We start from the raw sequence: 22,250 nt of genomic DNA on the forward strand, positions 1-22,250 counted from the left end.
CCCTGTCCTTGGCATCCCAAGGCTTAAAAGGGAAGAACGACATGTCATCAAAGGTAGCCTCCCAAGCGCTCCCAGAGGAAAAGGCGAGTAGAATGGGACTCGCATGGGGATACGGAGTGGGAATGGTTCAAGGAAAAGATGTCACCTCCGCATTGAATGCGCCAACAAACGTCCAAGCCATATTGATGGGAAAAGACTCCTGAACAGTATAGCTGCGGTTATTGCAACTAACAGAAAGTAGGAGGAAGCGGCTGATGGGATAGGTACTCGAGTAGTTACTTGCCTGATCAACAGATGGAAGGTCAGGATCAACTGAGAAGGGCTATATAATGTAAAGGGTTATGCGCCAAAAGGGGAGGCCAAAAAAAGGAGGGTACCCAAAAAAGGGAAAGGAAGAATAAGAGCATTAAGCTCCATGGACAAGATCCACGGACAACCTTAGCTCACTTCTATGCGTTCACCATGAGCACCATGACCAACCACTGTCCGGTGACCAAGGCCTAGCCTTTCAGCCCACGCTCTACAAATTATATTGTTTGGACCCTTAACGTACGAGCCCAACACCATTTTGGGATCGTTACAAATTGTGTCCCTACATTATCCAAATCATGTTATATAATAGAATAATATTATATTTTTTCTTTTTTCATTTTTGTTCTCTTTGATGTTAAATGTTATCCTATTACATTATAAAAAATATAATATTATTCTATTACATAGTATGATTTGAATAATTTTATCATATAAGAATTTTACATAAGTTACACAGACAATAGTAAAATAATAATAATAATAATAATAATAATAATAACTAACTCTAAAAAAAATTATCACGCGCAACGCGTGGATCTGCAACTAGCATTGTCATAAAAGTTACGGCATAAAAGTTATCCATAGCTTTTCTCCTCAAATAAATCACAAGGGGACATTTGATATTGTTATATGCAATAGGAGATTCTTGGTCAGTGGCCCAAGGGTTGGGAACTTGAATCTTGAAACCCTTACCTATAGATACCAAGCTTCCATACAATTGGTTAAGACCCTTTGAATACAAGAATAATGACCTCTCAACTTTGATCACATTTTGATACTAGTGTACAAAGTTTCTTACAGTGCATGCAAATCTGTAATTGGTGTGTGCTTCAACCACCCCCGAAATTTCTTAATTCAGCAGGAGTCACTTCCAATGGATTCATCCTTTGAACCTCAATTAATTACTATTGCGGTCATGCTGTAAAAGATAAGAATCTGAATTCCATCAGGGTGCTTCAGTTGATATGACCATAACTCCTGTTTCAGTTTTTTGTCAAGAGCATCAAGATTAATACTAATCAGATCATCAACTATATTCCTGCCTCTGATTCACATGCATTTAACTTGGGTGTAATCACGATTCACGACAATCATGGCAAGACCCTCCAATCTGTCTCAAAGTACCATCAGTTAACTAAATTACAGCCAACAATATGTTCGATGCTCATCATCAATTTGCTGATACAACTCATTCTTTTTTCTTCTCTTTTTATTGGTAAGTTATAGAGGCCCCAATAGTTCTTTAACCCATGACCTCACCCTTTATCTAACACTTATAAGTGTACAAGATGCTAGTTGAGCTAGAGCTCATTGGTACTGATACAAACTCATTCCTCAACAGAAAAATTCTAACTCAAACAATCACATTGATATGGTCTGGAAAGTACTGCTCACAATTATGGATCAGAAAAGGGAAATATTAAGGGAGAAATTGATTGTTTGTGAAAAGAAAGATAGTGAACTTTATACCCCATTTTCAAAAATGGATCCGGTTTGATCCAGTATCTCTTCAAGATCAATGGAACATATGAACAAATTGAACAATGTACATTTGTAACCAAGCTGAACCGAAGCTATAGGAATCTAGGCTGCACTGCCTGAAGAATATTAATTACAGCTGACGGAACAAAAAAATGGCATATCTGTCCCCTTGTTAAGATGATGAATTTCATTGAGTGTGCAGATAAACCAGCAACTGCCCATCACCAGCTACTGCCAAAGCACCTGCCCTTGAATCATCAGTAGCAACACATGAAACACTGCCACCTGATACAATAGGAGAAAAAAGAATACACCAATCAAAATTTAAAGGAAAAAATATATCAATTGAACAGTTGAAACTAATGGCTTATAACCCAAGCCTGAAATATTCAAATCAAAGCAGCAAATTTGAAACCAAACCAACCCTGAGGAATATGACAAATTTAGGCCTTACTTTTTTTCTTTTTTTTTTTTTTTTTTTTTTTTTTTTTTTTTTTTTTTTTTTTCACTTGAAAAATGAGTCCATGGTTACTATGATTACTCCTGATGCTGTGCCGAAGAGCAAATATTCAAGCTTTGCATTAATAAGAGGTGTACATTAACATGAGATTGTTCTGTCTTCCTTACAGGAGAAACTAAACTCTGCAGGTCAATAGGAGGCACTCTTCAACCCAAATACACCGTTAAAAACTGGATTATAGCACCTTCCTTTCTTCTTCTTTTTTGGATAGAAAGGATGTAGTACAATATGCAATAAACATGCAAGAGCAATTCTCAAATCAGAAAACTAACAAAAGACTAAGAATGCATAACAATTGCCCGTTTTACCAAAAAAAAATGTCAGTTGGCAAATGAACTGAAAAGATGTGCATATACATAATTACAGTGTACACAAACTTTTTATACAAGTGCAATGCACAAGTCTGTGTGTGTGTGTATATATATCCTCTCTTGGACCTTGTAGAACAATAGTCTTGTGCACTAGATACTACATTTTACAGATATATACGATAATAGAAATTTAGATTGGAAAGCTACACATGCACCCATTGGATTTTAAACTCATAATTTCACCCTCCAGTCCTTTCTCCTTTTGGAGGATGGGGGAAGGAAGTCTTCTTTGCCAAAATGGAACCATACCTTTAAAATGATGCAACATGCCAAGTTTAGTTCCTGTTGATAATTCCCACATATACACTAGTCCATCACATGTGCCAATAATCCCATGACCAGCTGATGCACCAATAGCAACAGCCCTGCACAGTAAGTTCTAACATTCAGACATTCTTGGCATGATATAACATGGAGTTTCACATATGAAAAGAAGTTTCCTGCAGTCAACTAGCCTTAAAAAGAAGATTATTTTCCAAATCTGAACTACAAATGCATGAATATTGTGAAATATGTTTACCCTTTCATAAATATAATTCCTCAAACTAATTCCCAGAAAAAAAGAGGAATGTCCGGTTCTAGTATTTTAACTTCTGCACTGATCTTGTATTAGTACAGTTGGTAAATGGGTATTCAAATAATAATTAAAAGCTATTAATTAAAGGCATCTGGATGTTGCATAGAAATTTAAATGATCCCTACTGTTTGCCATAAGAATTTAACAGCACAAATCCTTCCTCTTGTAGCCATCACATGGCCACATCAACTAGTAGGAGAATTGAGGGATTAACATCAATCATTTCAGTCCTATGTGAGGTCATTTGCACGCCTCAAGAATAACTTCATTCTACTGACCTTCACCAAAACTAAATTTATGACAATATTAAACAAAACACATTAGAATGATCTATTTCTGACATTCTTATCACCCTCCAAAATTCGAAAATTTTAAACCCAATATTTGAATTCAATAAAAATTAGCACCTTGGATCCAATGCACTTCCCAGCACAACCATATCTTTCACCAATAAAGCTAGCCTCCACCATCCTACCGAATCATTTTGGCACTCACTTGGTATAATTTGAGCATCAGAGTTAGAAATAGTTGAGACAAGGAGCCAGACAGCTATATCTTCCCCATTTAATGGAAGAAAAGAGCTATTCTCACTGTTATCTGAGAACCGCATTTTTGTTGCAGCCATAATCCCTTTGGCATTTTCATCAACACTAGAATTGCTAAAAACAGGGCCTTTTCTTTTCCAACTAAACAAACTGATTGGAAAGAATTGATAAATTGTAGAGCTTGGAGCAGAGAAACTTGACAGAAAGATACGTTTAGAAATATCCCTGGAACAAAAAACAGCAACCTATCAGAAGGCAGAAAAGGGACATCAATGTAGTTACAAGCTGTCAAGCTAATTAAAACTGCCAGTGGCAGCAGATACAAAGAAAATACAGGATATTCAGCGATAAAAAAATAAATACAGTATAACACCCAAAAAGAAAAAGAATAAAATATGGAGTATCAGATTAGATTATATGTAATTTAATCCAAAAGTAGTAGTATTAGAAATAGATGGGAAACTTTTACAAACAGCTGAAACATTTCCTACATCAGAGGAAAACTAATAAAAATATGTTAAGCATGTGAGTTAGAAAAATTTCCTGTAGTAAAACCAACGGCCCAAAAGAATATCTTTAATCATACCTCTAATGTGATTCAGACTTGATGACATGAAGATCATACTGTATATCCTAAGGTTTCTAAATTTTAAATATAGCAGTCAGTGCACATGTGATTAAATATCAGTTTCAGCATTGTTTTAAACCAGGTCAAGATCAAAATAAATCCCAAACTTTCTCCCAGAAAATGAGTGTCTAGAAGAACTGATTGAAATTGAAACATTGAACAAAATTAGAATGATATAACGAACTCAATGTTGACCAAAACACATAGCCATGTTTAAGAAAAGCCAACAAAATTACTCAGAATGCATTCAAGCAATCAGAAAAGACCCTTGAATCCATAATTGCTCAAAGAAAGCTTAGAAATCAAAATTATTATGTTATTATGCATATGATTACCAAAAACTAGTAAGACTCCACTAGACTGGGAAGTAAATTTAATTATATTCAGATTCCTTGAAACCAATTAAAATGGATCTATAACCAAAGATTCTAGGCTAATAGAAACTTACATATATCTGTTATTTTGTGAGATTAAATTCACTAAAAAAAACCTGATTACCAATGAATGCAAAATTTTACTACTTGAAAGTGCCAAGACATGGCCAATAGCCTTAAAGTTCAACTGCTTAGAACCTCCTAGTGTTTCCATAGGAAACATCTAGGGTTCAAATCCCCCCTTCACTAATTATCAAATTATCAACAACAACAACAACAATAACAATTAAACTAAAGAAGATGCAACACACTTCATGTGACAGAAGAAGCTGCATTTGATGCGATTGGTACCAAATGATGAAATCCAAGGTAAGTAACACAACTACGATAAATTATGAATCATCAAGTTAGTAAAGACTCATGCAATGCTGTCTACAAGCTAGAGACAAAATATACCCTCAAGAATTACATATTCATGATCTTCTAATTGACGAATCTGTGAGCAGAAGCCCTTCAGTACAAGTGCTAGGGGGAGGGGGGAGGGGGGAGGGGGGGGGGGGGGGGGTGTGGAAGTGGGGGAGAGTGTGGGGAGAGAAGAATAAGAACACATACCATATACTAAATTCCCCAAAACCATTATGACCCACAACTAGCGAAGCGCACTTTGGAATTCTCTTCAACTCCATTATGCCAGGAGAGGCGGTGTCGCGAGGTGGGAAAATAAATTCCTCTGTCCGTGCACTGCAAATGGTGTATTTACTATTTTAAACATATTTTCATAATGAGAAACGGAAAGTTAGAAAGAAGCTGCCAATTTGAATATGCATAAACATAACTAATTCTGACTAACATTAAAATGTAGATGTCAAGGTATATTAGACTTAAGAAACTCTCACGTCTGAACAAGTTCATACGTGTGTGCCCATGTGCATGCATGCCTGTGTAAAACAAGCTTTAGTCAAATCCTATATTAAGTTTGGAAATGAATGCGTAACAGTAACAATTCCATACTATTTTTTTCCCTTGAAATATCTCCCACCAGTTACTTTGCACAATACAAGGAGCTTCTCAATCACCAAAATTCTCCATTTGGATGTTAAATTTTGCTGTCCCCTTTAGAAATAGCCCATGGTAAAGTTCTCAGAAGATAATATCATGAAAAAAGATATAAGCAGGGTTATCATGAATAGATTATATTGATAAAAATAGCTGTAGACACCAGGCGGTACTGTAGGGTGGTCAGATGAGTTTTCTTCATTATCCTTGTTAAAACCGTCAAAAGTGTCATGGATGCACATGTTGGAGGAGAACAAAGGGTAGAAGCATGCGTTGTTATATTCATTCATATAATAAAGGACCAATAACTGTTCAAATCAAAGAGAACAAGCCCAGGGTGCAACTAAAGCAACTAGTTGCTTCCATCTAAATGCAAGTCAAATATTTAACTACCTGAACATTAGAAGCAACACCATAGCAATTTCTCAGAGAAAGAAAAGAAAGTTAAACCAGATAGACATGACATCAGTAAGAGACTGACTCACCTCCATGTTGAATTCATGACACACAGGTGCAGTCTCCCACTCTCTCCAACAGTGACAAGATAATTAGGTTCACAAACCAACATACACTGCAAATTGTCAACTGTTGTCAATTTTACAATAACTGAAACATAACCAAATTTTACTCGCACAATCTTTACTGCATTGTCCTTGAAGCAGTCTGATTTACATGTTGAACACAAGCACTGGATTTTCCCTTCCCTGAGAATAAATATGGGAAATCACTACTTTTGTTTCATGTAATTATTCTGTAAAATTAAAATCCATAGTAATACAACCTGCAATAAGGTGTTTTTATGCTGTCAAATAAAACAAGAAGCTGGCCATCTGGAGTAAACTGCAAACCAGATCTTTCCAGTTCAACCTAGCAGAGTAATGCAAACATGCAAAGTCAACAATGAGCAGGAAAGGTGATAGGTGACCACCCGAAGGACTTTATCACAATAAAAATGAATTCCTGGAATTATACATATAAAAACTTACTTCTCTACCAAAATAATCTTTCAGACTCGGCAATGTTATGGACGTGTGACCAACAAAAGAAGGGCATCCTACTCTTGGTTCCTCTTTTGATAACTTATAGATGAATAGGGTTTTGTCTCTATCCACCAGAAGGCCACATAAAACACAAATGTAGATTTCATTATCCTTGGTGCTCAAGAATACTGAAGAAACAGGCATGGGGTGGACATAGCATCCCACAAGCTCAACAATGCCATTTAGCTCACTATTAAGCTCCAAATTCCTGTGAAGTTTAATGTCTAAACTAGTTGGAACACCTTTGACACTCGAAGTGTTATTTTCACAGAAGCTAGTATTCTGATTCAGAAATAAAGTAGGACTATTTGGATCCAAAGGATCCCGGTTCCCAACCGGCTTGTCGTCAAAATGAACTTGAGATTTTTCTACATGTGAACCAGATGGTTGAAAAACATATGAAGTATCCTTGTCATCAGAGGCAAAAGACATTGCTTGATTTTGTGACATAGCAGCAGCTGTATTGTATTTTGCAATATTGGTATTAATAGTCATATTCTGTGTGTGTGAACCATGCAATTGTCCTCCAAGCCTGACTTGAGCTCCAAATAAGTCCCTTTTACTTGATTTGTCATCAGAAGAATTCAACTGATGAATCTCCGAAGCAAGCAAAGTTCCAGTGGCAGGATCTGTTTCAGGGTCAAGATGCTCTCCATGGTTTCTGCATATGATACTTTCTGAGAGTGGAACAATATTTTTACTTGATAACGGAGATATCTTTTGGACCTTTTTTCGGTTATACACTTTATTTGGTGTTTGAGTAAAGAATGTAATGCCAGGTTCAGCAACCGCTCTCTTGACACTGATTTCCTTGGATGATATTTTTGAATTAATCACGGCTCTTTGGTTAGTGTCACTTGTATTATTATCTGTAGTAACACAAGAAGTTTCTGGGTGAGTTTAAATTTGTAAAAATGAGGATTAATTTGAAATGAAAGATAGGTATCTCAGAAGTTTCAACTACTTTAAAAGTTCATAGCCTGATATTAAATAACGTCTTAATTCATGGTCTACAGCACCCAAATAAATAACCAGCACATATATATTACTTTCCAAGATCCCTCTTTCTTAAGAAAAAGGAACTAACTTACAGATCATTAATAGTTATTTTCTTTAGAGGCTAGTACAAACTATGGTATCATGCTTCGTGGAATAGACTGAAATTGGGTACATCAGTTTGGGACTTATTCTCATCACATGAGGACTGAACACAATTTACTGGAAAAAGCATGGCATAATGACATTACCTTCAGTACAATCAGGTACAGTATTGAGGTGGTTTTCCTTGGAAAGGATTTCAACTTCTAACAGGTTCTCATCCAAGGTAGCACAAGAATTAATGTTTTTGGGAAGAATTTTATTGCCATGTGATGTGCAAGCCAAAATGGACTCAGATACACATCCATCACCCTTCTGAGGCTTTTCATTCAGAGTCACGTGCACTTCATTGTAACAAAGGATGTCTTTGCTCCCATTGGTTTCAACATGAGAGCCTGATGGCTTATTCTGCCCAATAAGCTGTCCCCAAGTGTCCCAAGTGTTGGAAGGACAGGTGTCTTTATCAAAAGTAACTAGATCGGCTTCACCAATATCAGAAGACAGTATCACCTGCTTAGTTACAAGATCCCCACATTGTTCATCCTCATAACTGTCAGGAACAACAGACTTGGTATGTTCAAAACTTGGTCCAGACCCAAGAGCTGTACTTTGGATATGCATCCTTTCATCCTTTTCCAAATATACATTGTTCGTAAGTGTTACAGCTGCAAGTTTAAAAGAAAGAAAATGATGCAACTATAAGATAAAAAGGAATACCACAATACAACAAACAAACACTTGGTATAGATATGCTAAAGCTACTATGCCAGATGTTGGAAATTAAAATAATCAGCAAAAGGTCCAACAACTGTACCAGGTGGGATATCTTCAAAGTATGCGCCTTCAGTATTTTCCCCCTGAGACTTAACTGGAGCCTTTTTTTTCCTAGAGGAATTCTTGAGCAAAGGAACTGCTTGTGGAAGCAGAAATGTCATCATTGACTTGACCATTTCCTGACCAACGGAATCACAATCACTCTTTTCAGAATTCGCATTGGAATTAGATGTGACTATTTCTTCCTGTAGATGTGATTCATCTACCAACCCCTCAGAAATGATCAAGTCAGCTGCAGTTAACGCTTCTTTCACACTGTATGTACTCTTATCATGGGAACTTTGAGCAGAATTAGAAGTATTATCTGCATAGAACCATTCTCAATTTTTATTAAAAAGAAAAAGAAAAAAAAAGTTAGATGATAAGTCATCACTGACAGTTGAACAGAAGAGCTTGGGCATCAACTATGGGCCTATTTAGCTTAAGCACAGTAAACAAGCTGAGGATTACCTTGCATACACTCAAAGGTATCCGGTGCACATAGATCAACACCCTGAACACCTGGAGAGTCTTTTGAAATAAATGCATTTCCATTTTTGTTTTCTGTTGCAATTTGAAAATTGTACTCCACCTCAGTATCTAGCAACCTACCAAGCTGTAAGAAGTTAAGAATGTTTCCCATGCTGCACTTGCTGACCACAGAACCACAAATTTACATAAATGTACCACAAATGGCAAAAGCAGTGACAACTTAGACCTCGGGGGAGCTAAGTACATATAATTAGCACATAAATATTATGGAAGTTTAAAAAAAAAATAAAAATAAAAAAGCAGTTTTACAGGAGTTCAAAGTAACCAAGAAATTATCAGCTTCTAGGGCAAATCACTAAGATTAAAGTACCATTGGAAAGGAAGGTAAAATGTGTTGAAAGCTGTAGTGGAGAGAGAAGTTTGAGGTTCACTTCCTACATGTTTTGACTTTTGAGTAGTTTTTGTCACACAAATATTCCTTTCAGGGACGGTTGTATGACAGGATGCCTGCTGTTCCACCAGTTTCACATCTTTATTGATTTTTCTTGACTGTACGAATTTCAGATTGTAATTCTTAATGGGACCTTCTTGTACACTTCTTGTGAACTAGATTGTCTCATTTTGGTAATATACTCATCCAAAAAAAAAAAAAAAAAAAAACCTGAGATGAGCTTACAGGTTTCTCCTCTGCAGGCAAGTTGTTGGTGATTCCGGCAGATTTACAATTCTCAGAATCATCGAGCTCCCTCTCTTCTTGAGTGGGGACAACTTCCTCTCTGAGATGATCAGAGAAGCCAATAGAATCCAATGGCATCTCATCTTTGACTGATATGTGACTCTTTTCTCCTCTGCTTCCAGATATTAAGTGCACTGATGCTGGTAAAGCCCCTGTTCTGCTTCCAGATATTAAGTGCACTGATGCTGGTAAAGCCCCTGGATGTTTACAAACGTCATACTCTTCTTCTGAAGCAGAGGCAGGCATGAAACACCCACGATTATAATTCCTCTGATTCTCTTGTGTTAATCTTGAAGTATCAGTATCATAAACTAGATCCTGAGGTCGGGATCTTTTAAGTCTAGCCCCATTAACTGCCTTTGCACTTATGATTTCACGTTTCCTACTTCTCTTTCCTGTGTTCTGTGGTTTTGCCAAAAATGGTAGCAAATCAGGAACTGTACACGCATCTGGGTGTCGAATGTCATGATCAGTTCTAGAAGCCCCATTGCAGAAGTTGGAGGAAAGCAAACTTCGCTCTGCAGTTCCATTGACATTTGCCACCAGTTCCCGAAGTAGTCTTTGGACTAATTGATTTTTAAACCCAAAAAACTGCACATAACATGCGTACACAATGATTTTAATCTAGCACAACAAGCTGGACTACCAATCTTAATTTGTTTTAATTTTGCTTGTAGGAAAGAAGGATGAATTTTCTGCTTGCCAGTTCACTTAAAGTAAAATATTATGCAGCATAAAGATTAATTCAAAAGAGGAAAATGAATAAAAAATTCATAGATTCAACCATAGTCAAGAAAATGAGGTTCTGATTGAACTAAGAGACTGTAAATGACTGAAACAGAAGATCCAGTCATAGAAAGGACAAAAATTATGTTCCTAACTATCATCTATATACCACGTTTTATTAAGAACATAAGAGCTAATTTTTCCTCCAAATTAAAAAAAATATGGGAAAAAGTTAATGGATGTCCTAAGGGCATTGGTTTAGGAAATATTTTTAGAAACTTTTATGGGAAATGAAAAAAACAATTAATTTTTTTGACAACTTTTTATATTTCCCATGAAAGTGGTGTCAAAACTTTCCTAAAATGATTTATTAACAATTGCCCTAAGGGCACCAATTAACAAGACCCAAAAAATATATGCATAAACGTAATGACATCATAATCATGTTTTTCTGCATTGAAACAAATTTAAGTGATTGAAAGTCACCAATATCTACCTCCACCCCATCTATTTTGCTTGAAAATCTCTTGCCATTCAATGTCTTTGTGCGAGGGCAACCATTCTTTTGAAATTTCCCCCATGCAATATCTGGAGTTTGCCCAGAACATGAATGTCCATCAGAAGAAATCTGCACAATCAGTATGGAACTTGCATATTTCATTAATAGGCTTAAAATACATCGCAGCCCAAAACTAGTTAGCACCACAAAATAAGATCAACAGGACCTGGATACATACCACAAACGAAGGCCCCTTGGGACCTTCATGAATTTCAATTTTATATGTGCTCCCATTATATGCTCGAACAACTTGATACCCTACAGGATAAGGATATCGATCTTTTCCCTATAATACAATAAGATCCAGTCAATTTCAAGTGTGAACAGACTGTAACCCACGAAAAGAAAAGTGACACAGCATGAGTTCTAGGCAGCGGAACCTATTGCAGTGAACAACAACCATGTAGTTATTCCTTATTCTCAATGTACCATATGCAGTAGACCTTTATTAGCATCTAAAAACTTAGCAACAAGCTTTCATAATTACATGATCATTTGTTGAACCGATTGGGAATCATAAACTAACGCAATCCATAAATGTTTGTTCATAAGAGAATTACAACTAAGTTAATAATGATGTGAATCATCAAATGTAGCACTCTAACAATCCAAAGCCTTTTATTTGGGATAATATTCAAACATTTAGTTAGTTTGCTTTTGGCTCTGCTGAATCTGACCAAAACCCTCAACAAAGCTGGAGTTGTTGAGGGTTTTGGTCAGATTCAGCAGAGCCAAAAGCAAACTAACTAAATGTTTGAATATTATCCCAAACCTATTTTGCTTAAACAATCTCCCCACATTTACTTAAAAATGCATATACTTGAATCCATCCTATTCAGGCATGCTAGAAAAATTAGTTCATCCTCTCCATTTGAAAAAAAAAAAACCCGTTTCATCGTCTGAATTAAATGTTACAAATTTAAAGGCGTATCATCATTTAAAACGTTAAAACAATATTGCACAGTGTACACTGTTAGATAACATGAAATGGACCATTTCTGCAGGCAAAAAGCTTGAAAAAACCCAACATTCAATAATCACAGCTTTGGTATATCATCTTCAATTCTTCCACACTCCATGACAAGTAAGCTAAACATGTACACTTTTCAAGTATTACCATTTGAGCCATAGCTCATTGGCACTATAATTACCATTTTTCCGAATCACAATTATTCTTTCCATGATTTTTTAAAATACAAATTCACATGATTCTCCATAATCAAGAACCACTACACCGCTTTGTCACATACCTTCCAAAACCCTAAAAACCAGCACCATCCATTCAATCACCGAGTAAACGTTTTAAGCCTTCAATTCCTCTATGAGTTTTAAATAAAATGTATAAAAAATATATATCCATTTCAAAATTTTTTTTTTTTTAAACCTTAATACACCTTAATCTACTTTCACAGATAAAAAATTCACAAACAAAGCAAAAATGATTCGAAGAGAGAAATTAGGTTGGAATTGAATCTGACAAAATTTGAGAGGGAGAGAGAGTGAAAAAATCGAACCCTAGAGCTGCTCCAGTACTTCTTGTCCCAAGTCCCGCTGTACAGAGATCCAATGGAATTGATTTCCAAACCGTCCAATTTCTCGTCTTCCTTAGGTTTCGCCATTAAAATGCGAGAATGAGTTTCTGAGATTTTCGAAAGAAAAAAAAAATGGAGGAAATGAGCAGTGTTTGGTTTATAAAGGCCTGAGCGCGGTAAGAGAGAGAGGGTTTAGAATTTTAGATTGGCGGGAACGAAATACTTATTTTGAGTAGTGCTAAAATTACTGGGATTGGGGTAGGTTTTATGTGACAGGAGAATCTGATTGGTTAGGGTAGGACAGGTGGTGCAAGGAGAAGTGGACAAAATGAGATTAAAAATGAAAGACGCCGTTGCCGGGGATCGAACCCGGGTCACCCGCGTGACAGGCGGGAATACTTACCACTATACTACAACGACTTTGTTGATCAGTGGATTAGCTTATACACTCTTTTAAACCTTTGCGTTATATTTAGTTATTTATATATGTCAAAAATTTCACCAAATTGAAACTCTAAATCCACAACATTTCTTATATGATATTACACACTAGTGATAATCTACACAACTAATCATGATAATCTAAACAACTAATCATGATGGTGCAAACACCATTAAGCTAAAAAAAAAATTAGGACAAGTTGGGGATATTGTTCGATTTGATCAATTTAAAATTCATAATAATAAATAAATATATATATATATATATATATATATAAATCAATTAATTAATTAATAATGATAATATCCTAATTCATATTAAGGAGATGTTAACAAAATTTAAATACAAAAATTTAATTAATAATTTTTTATCTCAAGAAGTGAGAATAATTTAAATGTTTTATTGATATGTAAAATTACTATATATTTAAATATTTAAAAAAAAAAAATGCTCCATTTAAAATTATCATCTTAGGCCTCAAATTGTATTAAACTGGCCTTGAATTTTAGGAGTTGATTATAACAATTTTTCTTTTTTGTTACTATAACTTTTTAGGTGGAAATGTTGAATCAAGTAATCAACCACTTCGGATTATAATGCTGTCGAGACTAGCAACAAATGTATTTTGATGTGTACCTCTTGCTTGGTTGGATTTTTCAATTTGTGTTTGAAAAATCGTAAACTTAGCTAAATTTTGAGAAACAATCCTTGCATAGTGTCGAGGGTTCTTTTTAAGTTTCTTGTACTTTAGACACGCGCCTTGATGCTATTAGACAACACTTAGTTTAGGCTTTTTCTAAGAAGGAAGTTGGGCCTAATGCTTCACAAAATGGGCTCCAAAGTACCATTCTGCCACTGCCAGTTTGTGCGCAAACATTGAGTCCAAAGTCCAAGGGAAGATGTTACAAAGTAAGCTTATCCTCTACTTTTACCACAGAACGAACTTTTCTCCAGTTTCTACCATAGGACCGACTTTTTTCTGCTGTGCAGTAAAACTTTCTGCTATGCAATAAAAACTTCTGCTACGCAGTAAAACTTTTTGCAGTGCAGTAAAGCTTTCTACTATACAATAAAACCTTTTGCTATGCGATATAGCTTTCTGATGCACAGTAAAGCTTTCTGATGCGCAATAAAGTTTTCTGCTGTGCAGTAAAACCTTTTGCTGTACAGTAAAGTTTTCTACACTTTTCTGCAACATGAATGACTGCTTTTCATTTTTTACTACAAAAATACTTTTCTACTTCCTGCACATAAACAAATCTAAAACCCAAAGAAAATATCCATCAAGCAAATGTTAGTTTACATGGGTTAGCATATTCTCAAATATATACATACATATATGCATATATGTACTTATATGTATTCACATATACATATATAAAATATATTTTGCAGAACATGAGACACAAGATATATGTATATATACTTAAATTATGGTAGGATAATGATTAGTTCGTGTAAAAAAAAAACATGTAACAACAAAGAAATAAGAAAATTTCAGCAGAAAAGGTTTAGCTAGTATAATAGGTAACACAGTAAATATAATAAAAAGGTGTTATAGCAGAATAACTAGTACAATAAATAAAGATACCACAACATGACAACTGATGCAGCGAACATAATAAAAAACGTGCTATAACAGAACAACTAAATACAGCAGATATAAGTTCTAACAAGTGAAATCAAATATATATGCAATTGAAATCAAGTATTGAATCTTCCCATAGAATAAGTAAACCAAGAAAGAACCCAAACCCCAACTTGAACAATTTTGTCATAAGCTTTTGCCATTAAAGTTATGCATTTTAGAGAATAGGCATAAATGGCTACTAGCTATTACTTTTGAGGGACTTCAAAGAGTGGGTTTGCTAAGAGGGAGGGAAAAGATAGTCTATTGATGCATGCCCCTATTCTTGCCGTGTTTTCTCTTTTCTTTTTACCACTTTCTTTCTCTCTCTCCATTCTTTTTACTCTTAGTTTCTTACTACTCTCTTGTCGTGGGTTGTTCCCCCTTTTGGTCTTTCCTTTTCTTAGGTCCCTCTCTCTAGGCGCCTCTCTCTCTCTAAGTGCCTCCCTTAGGTGCTTACTGCTCTCTTACCATGGGTTCCCCCCTGAGGTGCTTCACCTTCTTTTATAGTGAATCGATTCAATGGGATTTCTCCATTTTACCACTAAGGTTTCACCAACTATTTTTGGTTTGTTGTGGGCATTTCTTCAAGACTATCCACCAACCCATTGATTGCCCAGCCACTACCTCTGCTTAGTATACGTTTGCTGCATCACTACTCATTTCATGACAAAATTCCATTTTGTTTGTTCTTGTTGTATACCTCTACCTCTAGGTTCAAATAGATAAGGATTGGACTACCTCACTACCTAACTCTATGGCATGCATCAGATGGTCCCAACCATCTACTACTTCTTTTGGGTAAGATACCATCCCAACAAGGTATATTCCCAAAAGAAATTACAGCTAGAAACCAAATATAGACCCATTTTCCCCTTACCACCAAATCACACCCTCTAAATCCCCTTGACCATGAATCCACCCCCCTTGTATTGGCTGGGTACAGGTTGGTGGTGCTCCGACCCTTTTGTGCTTGCTCCACTATCTTCTGTTTTTATCTTCTTTCATTCCCACGCCATTTCTACCGTAACAAATTAGTTCTGTTTCATTCTGTTGTGTGTTTTTGTCTTATTTCTTCATGTGTTTCCTGCTGTGTTTGTCATTTAATTTGGCTTGACTTTTCTTTCCTTCACTCAATTCCTGTTGCTGACACTTTTTGTTGTTCCTTGTTTCTTTTCATCGTGCTTCTTCATATTAGTTTCCACGCCTATCTTTTAATACAAAAGGATTTGGGCCTTCGTGGGCCAAATAATGTTGACTGGATCAAAAGGGTCTTGGGCCCAATTTGTCTTTATCTGCCAAAGCTATTCTGTTAAAGAACTGTATTCTGCAACAAAATTGTATTCTGTTGCAGATTGTTTTCCTTTTCATTTCTTTCTTTGGACCTCTCTTGCTCTTTAATCTTCTTGGTGGGCCTTTGGGCCTTGCTTTTCATTGGGCTTTCCTCCATATGGGCTTTTGGGTATGGATCAAAAAATTGGCATCAACACATGGCTTCTTAAAACAACTACAAGTAGGGTTTCAAAAGAGATTAGAGGAGGGAGGAGGTAGAAGATGAGGAGTTATAAAGGCTGGGAAGAAATTAAAAAAAGTATATATGTGTGTGTGTGTGTGTGTGGGGGGGGGGGGGGGGACAAATAATATGTAAATAGAATAGAAAAATAATATAAAGTCTAGTGCAGGTGTAGGTTAGCTAAAATTTGGAAAAATAAAAAGTAAAGGTTTTAGCTAGAATTTAGCTAATGGTGAGGCTAATGTGAATATATAAACTAGAAATCATAAGATTCATAACTCACTAAGATGATGGATTTCAACAACTATTTAAAAAACAAAAGCAATAAATAAATAAAGCCTTTTGACAAGAAATTATAAGGTACTTATAGTGGATAAGTGATGTGGTCCACCATTCCAATAAAAGACTCTCACCTATTTAAAATTGTGGAATTTTAAATAAAAACTGAATACTAACTCAGCAATTTTAAATAAATGAGAGTCTTTTACTGGAATGATGGATCACATCACTTGTCCACCATAAGGACCATATAATTTCTCCTTTTGGACTCTTAGGGTCCATTTGGTTAGGAGGATATAAAATATTTAGTTTTCTTTCGATGTGTGTTTGGTTAATTGGAGGGATGGAAACCTTTTTTATTTTGTTGTGGAGAAAAGTGTAAGGATAGAAAATGCAGTTTATATAAATTTACTATTATGTCTTTAGTACATAATATATAAGATATAATTTCTTTGTACTCAATAAATAAGAAGAAAATATTAATTATTAAGAACTAAAATTAATAAAGTAATTAACATTATATATAATATAATATATTAATTATTATTTTTTGTGCTCATTTTATTATTTTCCTTTATTATTATATATAATATAATATAATATATTATATATGATATATTAGAGCATTTGCAGCAGTGGAGCTAAAAAGCTATAATGCTATTTTAACTCCACCAATATAGCAAAAAGGACCTGCAGCAGTGGAGCCAAAGGTATAAAATTTAGCTTATTTGCTACAGTGCACATCTATCTATAGATGTGCACTGTAGCACTCATCTAAAAAACAATAATAATTTTTTACTCCCACTACCGAATAAAATAATAAAACTAATCTTATTTTTTTCATTCTTTTATTTCATTCCTTCACCGTGCACTCTCATCTCCCTCAATCATCAAATAGACAAACACTCATCTCCCTCACTCATCTCTAGCTCGCCGATCTCTCTAGCTCGTCGGCGCAGGGCACGATGCGTGGAATGGCGAGTCGGTCGCGCGTCGCAGCTTACAAAGTTTGTTGGAGCATTGGGTGCTTCGGATCCGATATTCTTGCGGGTATGGATCAGGTCATAAGCGACGGCGTGGACGTGCTTTTGCTCTCTCTCGGTGGTGGGTCTGCTCCGTATTACAGAGACACCATCGCAATCGGAGCTTTCACGGTGGTTGAGAAGGGCATTTTCATCTCTTACTCTGCCGAAAACAGTGGGCCCATCAGAACCTCATTGGCCAACGTGGCACCCTGGATCATGACCGTTGGAGCCGGTACTATAGACTGGGATTTTTGCGCTCGTTGTGCTCATTCCTTTTGCGCCGACCGAAGCCCATTCCTTTTGTGCTCGTTGTGGGTTTTTTTTTTTTTTTTTTTTTTTTGCTGTGGACTGCCGGTAGTGGTGGTGGTGGTGGTGGTGTTGGTGTTTTCCGATCTATTGTGGGCAAGTGGGCTTGTATTTGTGTTTGTGGCAGTGGGCTTGTGCTCGTTGTGGGTTTTTTTTTTTTTTTTTGCTGTGGACTGCCGCCGGTGGTGGTGGTGTTGGTGGTGGTTGTGCCTGTGGTTGACGGTAGAGGTGATTGAGGTTGGCGGTGTAATAATTTTTTGGTAGTGAAATATTATTTTATTGTAGTAGATATAATATTTTATTGTGATGTTTATATTATTTTATTATGTTGAAAGCTAAAATAGATCCGCCGCTGCAGCATGTGTGTAGGTAAAATAGATAAAGTAACTTTTAGTGGAGCTAAATTGCTAAAAATTTAGTTCCACTGCTGTGGATGCTCTTATAGGCTCAAAACAAAAAAGAAAAAAGACCTTGGCAAAGAACAAATTTGGATATGTTGTTGTTTCACGTGGTTGTGGTTGTGGTTGTGGCTATGTAGAGAGCATAAAAGAAACAAAAGAAAAGGAATGAGAGAGATATCAGATATGTCTTTCATGTGCTGGAAAAGTGTAGGTGAGACTCGTTAAATTGGGGAAATTTGGTAATTGGGCAGGCAACAACCTTTTCACGCTTATTTTCTCTCCAATTCGAAGAGATTGATTTTTTTGTGAGCTCAGGCGAAAAATGTCTAGCTCCAGCAAAAAAATTTCCTCCCCTTCTCTCCCTATCAAACAACACCCACTCCTATTTTTTTTCCTTATTTTCTCAACTTTATTTTTCATCCACCCTATTCCACTTCCAACCAAACATACCCTTAGTCTAATCATAGTTTTAAATCTTGGTGAGAGTTTCTAAAATCTCGGTTTTAGGGTAAAAAAAGAGATAACTACTAAAAAGTTTGAAAGGAAAAAGAAGAGGAGATTATGACTTTCTATCATTTGGTTGGGGTACCTAAAAAGATAGAGAGAAAAGAAGATATGGTGTTTAAGGATTTTATGTACACCCAACCACCATTCTTGTCCCTTCCAAATTAGGGAGAATGGGAGAGAAAATACTCTATATTACCCCCATTATCTCCATTGTTTCAAACTACAAGCATAATAGTTTTTTGATTTTCAACCCATAAAAAAAAAAAAAAAAAAAAGCATGATAGTTATTTGATTTTTATTCATCCACTTTTTCACCCCTCTTATAACTAAAGACATATGAGGGAATCCCAACATTTGCTATCCACTCAGATCAAGGTTTTATTGATTAAAATCCCCAAAAAAAAAAAAAACTATCAATTATTATTGTAGAAAATATCAACCGAGATATCGTGTCTCCACGAGATCTAAGTTTAGTTGGGCTCCTAGCTATTTCAAAGCTGTCAATAACTCAATATTTATTTCCAGTATTTACAAACTTTTGGTCTAATGGAGAAAGAGAGAGTGTCTAATCAAAATTTCCCAATAAGGTGCAAAAGAAAGAGGAGCATAGGCAAAATGAATGTGTCCAAATCCGCTAATAAACAGAACTACGCAGAAAACAAAGGTGTGAAATGAATTGGGACTGTCTGCAATGGTTCAAGGGAGACATGGGAATCTCGTGGGCATCAAAAGTTCCCTCCCATAAATTAAACTTTGTATCACAGAGAGACAGTAAAGTGTGGTAAATAAATCAACTAGTACCAGTACTGAATACTGATGAGAGCTAGCTTAGGCCTGGAGCGAAAGTGAGCCTTGGGAGAATAGTTTTTTATACTAGCTGAGAAAGGTGGAGATTCCCAAGTGTGCAAATAGCTTTGTTTCTTATTTTGGCAATTCAGGAATCGTCCCATCACTAAAATGACACCCCAAAAAACACCCATCTACTGGTCCTTGCCCTAGCTCCCATTTTCTTTCACTATGTGACAGTGACATGTGACTTCAGCATCTGTCTACTTCAAGTTTCCTTCTTTTACATTGCACCCACAAAGGAAGGAATGGATTACAGGACCTATTCTCTTGTCTATCTTTTTCATTCATTTTTTTTTTCTGGCTGAATGTATCTTTTTCATTCATTGAACTTCTCTCAAATGTTATTGAAATAATATTATATTTTTCATAACCATTGACATATATGATTGTTATGATTGTTTTCATTCATTTTTTTTTTTTTTTTGGCTGAATGTATCTTTTTCATTCATTGAACTTCTCTCAAATGTTACTGAAATAATATTATATTTTTCATAACCATTGACATGATTGTTATGATTGAAACATCATTTTCACTTTGTTTTATTACAGATATTATTTTTATTATATACATATCAATTACAATGTAATAGATGATGTAACAGATTATATCAACAGTTATATGTCAATTATGAATACAAGTGAAAATGATGTTTTTCCAATCACAAAAGGCTATAGTTATGGAAAAAAATTGTAAAAAAATGTTGCGTACTTAACCTTGTTATTAGATAATTTGGACCCAATAAGTGTCTTTTTATTTACCTGGAATTACTTGATGTTGTAGTCGCGCGCTATCTAGCTACACATATAAGCTGTGTTTGATGTGGTTGGACCTGTCAATGATTCCATTTTTTTTAAAGTATTTTATCTTGCTGTATCAGAAGGGTATCTCAGTCTCTGATAGCAGTTTTTAACAACTTTTGCTTCTAGTTCTACATGCTACATTAAAAACAAGTTTAGGTAGTAGGACATGGTTGCAATCATGGATATCAAAAAATTATGAACAGTTAGTAGGAGGAGAAAGTTAACTATTTCATAGAATGCATGGATTCATATAGTGAAAGTTTTGAGTTACATGCAACTTGTTGACTCTTTCAACAATTTGAAATCACGTACGTCAAGTGGAATAATGATTATGGATGAATAGTCAGAGTAGTGTTTAATGTTCACTGAAAAAGTTCATCATTTAATTTTGATTGAATATACGATGTTACATATATATGGTGATTGTTGGATACCATGCAACTTCTTAACATTAACAATCACAAAAGCATGCCAAGTTGTCTGCAGGCTTGTTATTACAAAGGCTGAGCTTGGTTTGAAAGTTTATTTTTCTTATTTAAGATGAGTGATAACCTTGCTTGTAATTCGTTCTAAACTAAGCTAAGTGCGTCCTTATATTATCATATATACATGCGTATATATATTGAGAACTAAATGAAATTCATAAGTTGAAATTCAGAGACTAGGAAACTAGAGGAAATTGGTGGTGTTTATATATATATATATATATAAACTGCAAGTATAAAAATTTTACTCAAAAAAAAATCATGCAAAGTATGCAACCCAGTACCCCTGCCTAACTAGTTGAACCCCTTTGTTTTTTTTTTTTTTTTTTTTTTTTTTGAGAATCACCCAACTAGTTAAACCTAATTAACTAAACTGAATGGGTTTGATTCTTTGATTATATGATGCTTAAGTTGGTGCTTCTGGTTATATGTCCAATTCCCGGCTGTGCACATTTGCCAGATATTGTAAACCCACAACCCCACATGCATTTCAGTAAAAAAAAAAAACAGTACCTCAGATAAATGAACAAGCACAATTTGACAATTTGAATGGCTTAGTTGAGGGAGATCCTTAGTTTCTTGCATTTCAATCAATGAAAATTCTAAGTGATCACCATTTCATCTGGGATTACTTTTCTGTGGAAGAGACAAACCTGCACCTGACTACATATAAATTCCTTTGAAAGAGCATGCATACACCATCATCTATGAACTGAACAATCAATGACCACTCAAGTATAGTCCATGGCCCTTCAGGACAAGCAGAGCTAATGTCCCCCTCATCTTCAAAGTAGATTCTCTTTGCCTTAGCTTTGCAAGCATGATATTTCAGTGTCATAAACTTAATGGGGTCAGGCATCTATGTACAATTGGTACGTATGCATTATATACAATCAAACAGGTTTGGATTAGAAAGTTTGTAACAAGGTACCACTTATCCTATAACGAAGATTATAGTTTGAAATAGAAGATATAGAATAAAGGCATATATTTAGTTCAAAATCACGATGATTATGATACCATAATAAACTTTCAGTACTAGCTCTAAAAACCTAAAGTTATATAAGAAAAGAATTTAAATATCATTTAATTACACGTAATCAATGATCTTCTATAACGATTAAGTTTTGAGAGATACTTAGATATAAAAGTTG

At 35.4% G+C, this 22,250-nt stretch overlaps 2 protein-coding genes and 1 non-coding gene across 6 annotated transcripts; 1 reads left to right on the forward strand and 2 right to left on the reverse strand.

Moving 5' to 3' along the window:
* Nucleotides 1-1,716: 1,716 nt before the first annotated feature.
* On the reverse strand, nt 1,717-13,024 carry LOC126719055 (uncharacterized). 4 transcript variants are annotated; one of them, XM_050421601.1, is made up of 14 exons: nt 12,844-13,021; nt 11,508-11,615; nt 11,267-11,398; nt 9,985-10,635; nt 9,288-9,432; nt 8,818-9,141; nt 8,153-8,668; nt 6,852-7,774; nt 6,647-6,732; nt 6,351-6,569; nt 5,422-5,550; nt 3,670-4,032; nt 2,935-3,050; nt 1,717-2,079 (listed from the first exon to the last, which is right to left on the reverse strand). In XM_050421601.1, the coding sequence occupies exons 1-14, from the start codon at nt 12,946-12,948 to the stop codon at nt 1,982-1,984; spliced, it is 3,915 nt and encodes a 1,304-aa protein (XP_050277558.1). In that variant the 5' UTR covers nt 12,949-13,021; the 3' UTR covers nt 1,717-1,981. The 4 variants fall into 4 exon arrangements, with proteins under 4 accessions (XP_050277558.1, XP_050277559.1, XP_050277560.1 ...); XM_050421602.1 differs by lacking the exon at nt 11,508-11,615 and having other exon boundaries at nt 12,844-13,022; XM_050421603.1 differs by lacking the exon at nt 9,985-10,635.
* Nucleotides 13,025-13,209: 185 nt separating this feature from the next.
* TRNAD-GUC (transfer RNA aspartic acid (anticodon GUC)) lies at nt 13,210-13,281 on the reverse strand. Its single transcript has one exon. It is a non-coding gene; the product is annotated as a tRNA-Asp (tRNA).
* Nucleotides 13,282-17,696: 4,415 nt separating this feature from the next.
* On the forward strand, nt 17,697-18,752 carry LOC126719993 (subtilisin-like protease SBT1.8). The gene is made up of 2 exons (XM_050422483.1): nt 17,697-17,979; nt 18,706-18,752. The coding sequence occupies exons 1-2, from the start codon at nt 17,697-17,699 to the stop codon at nt 18,750-18,752; spliced, it is 330 nt and encodes a 109-aa protein (XP_050278440.1).
* The last annotated feature ends 3,498 nt before the right edge of the window (nt 18,753-22,250 follow it).

The sequence above is a fragment of the Quercus robur genome, chromosome 3 (genome assembly GCF_932294415.1).
Source record: "Quercus robur chromosome 3, dhQueRobu3.1, whole genome shotgun sequence".
In the NCBI taxonomy this organism is placed as follows: Eukaryota; Viridiplantae; Streptophyta; class Magnoliopsida; order Fagales; family Fagaceae; genus Quercus; species Quercus robur.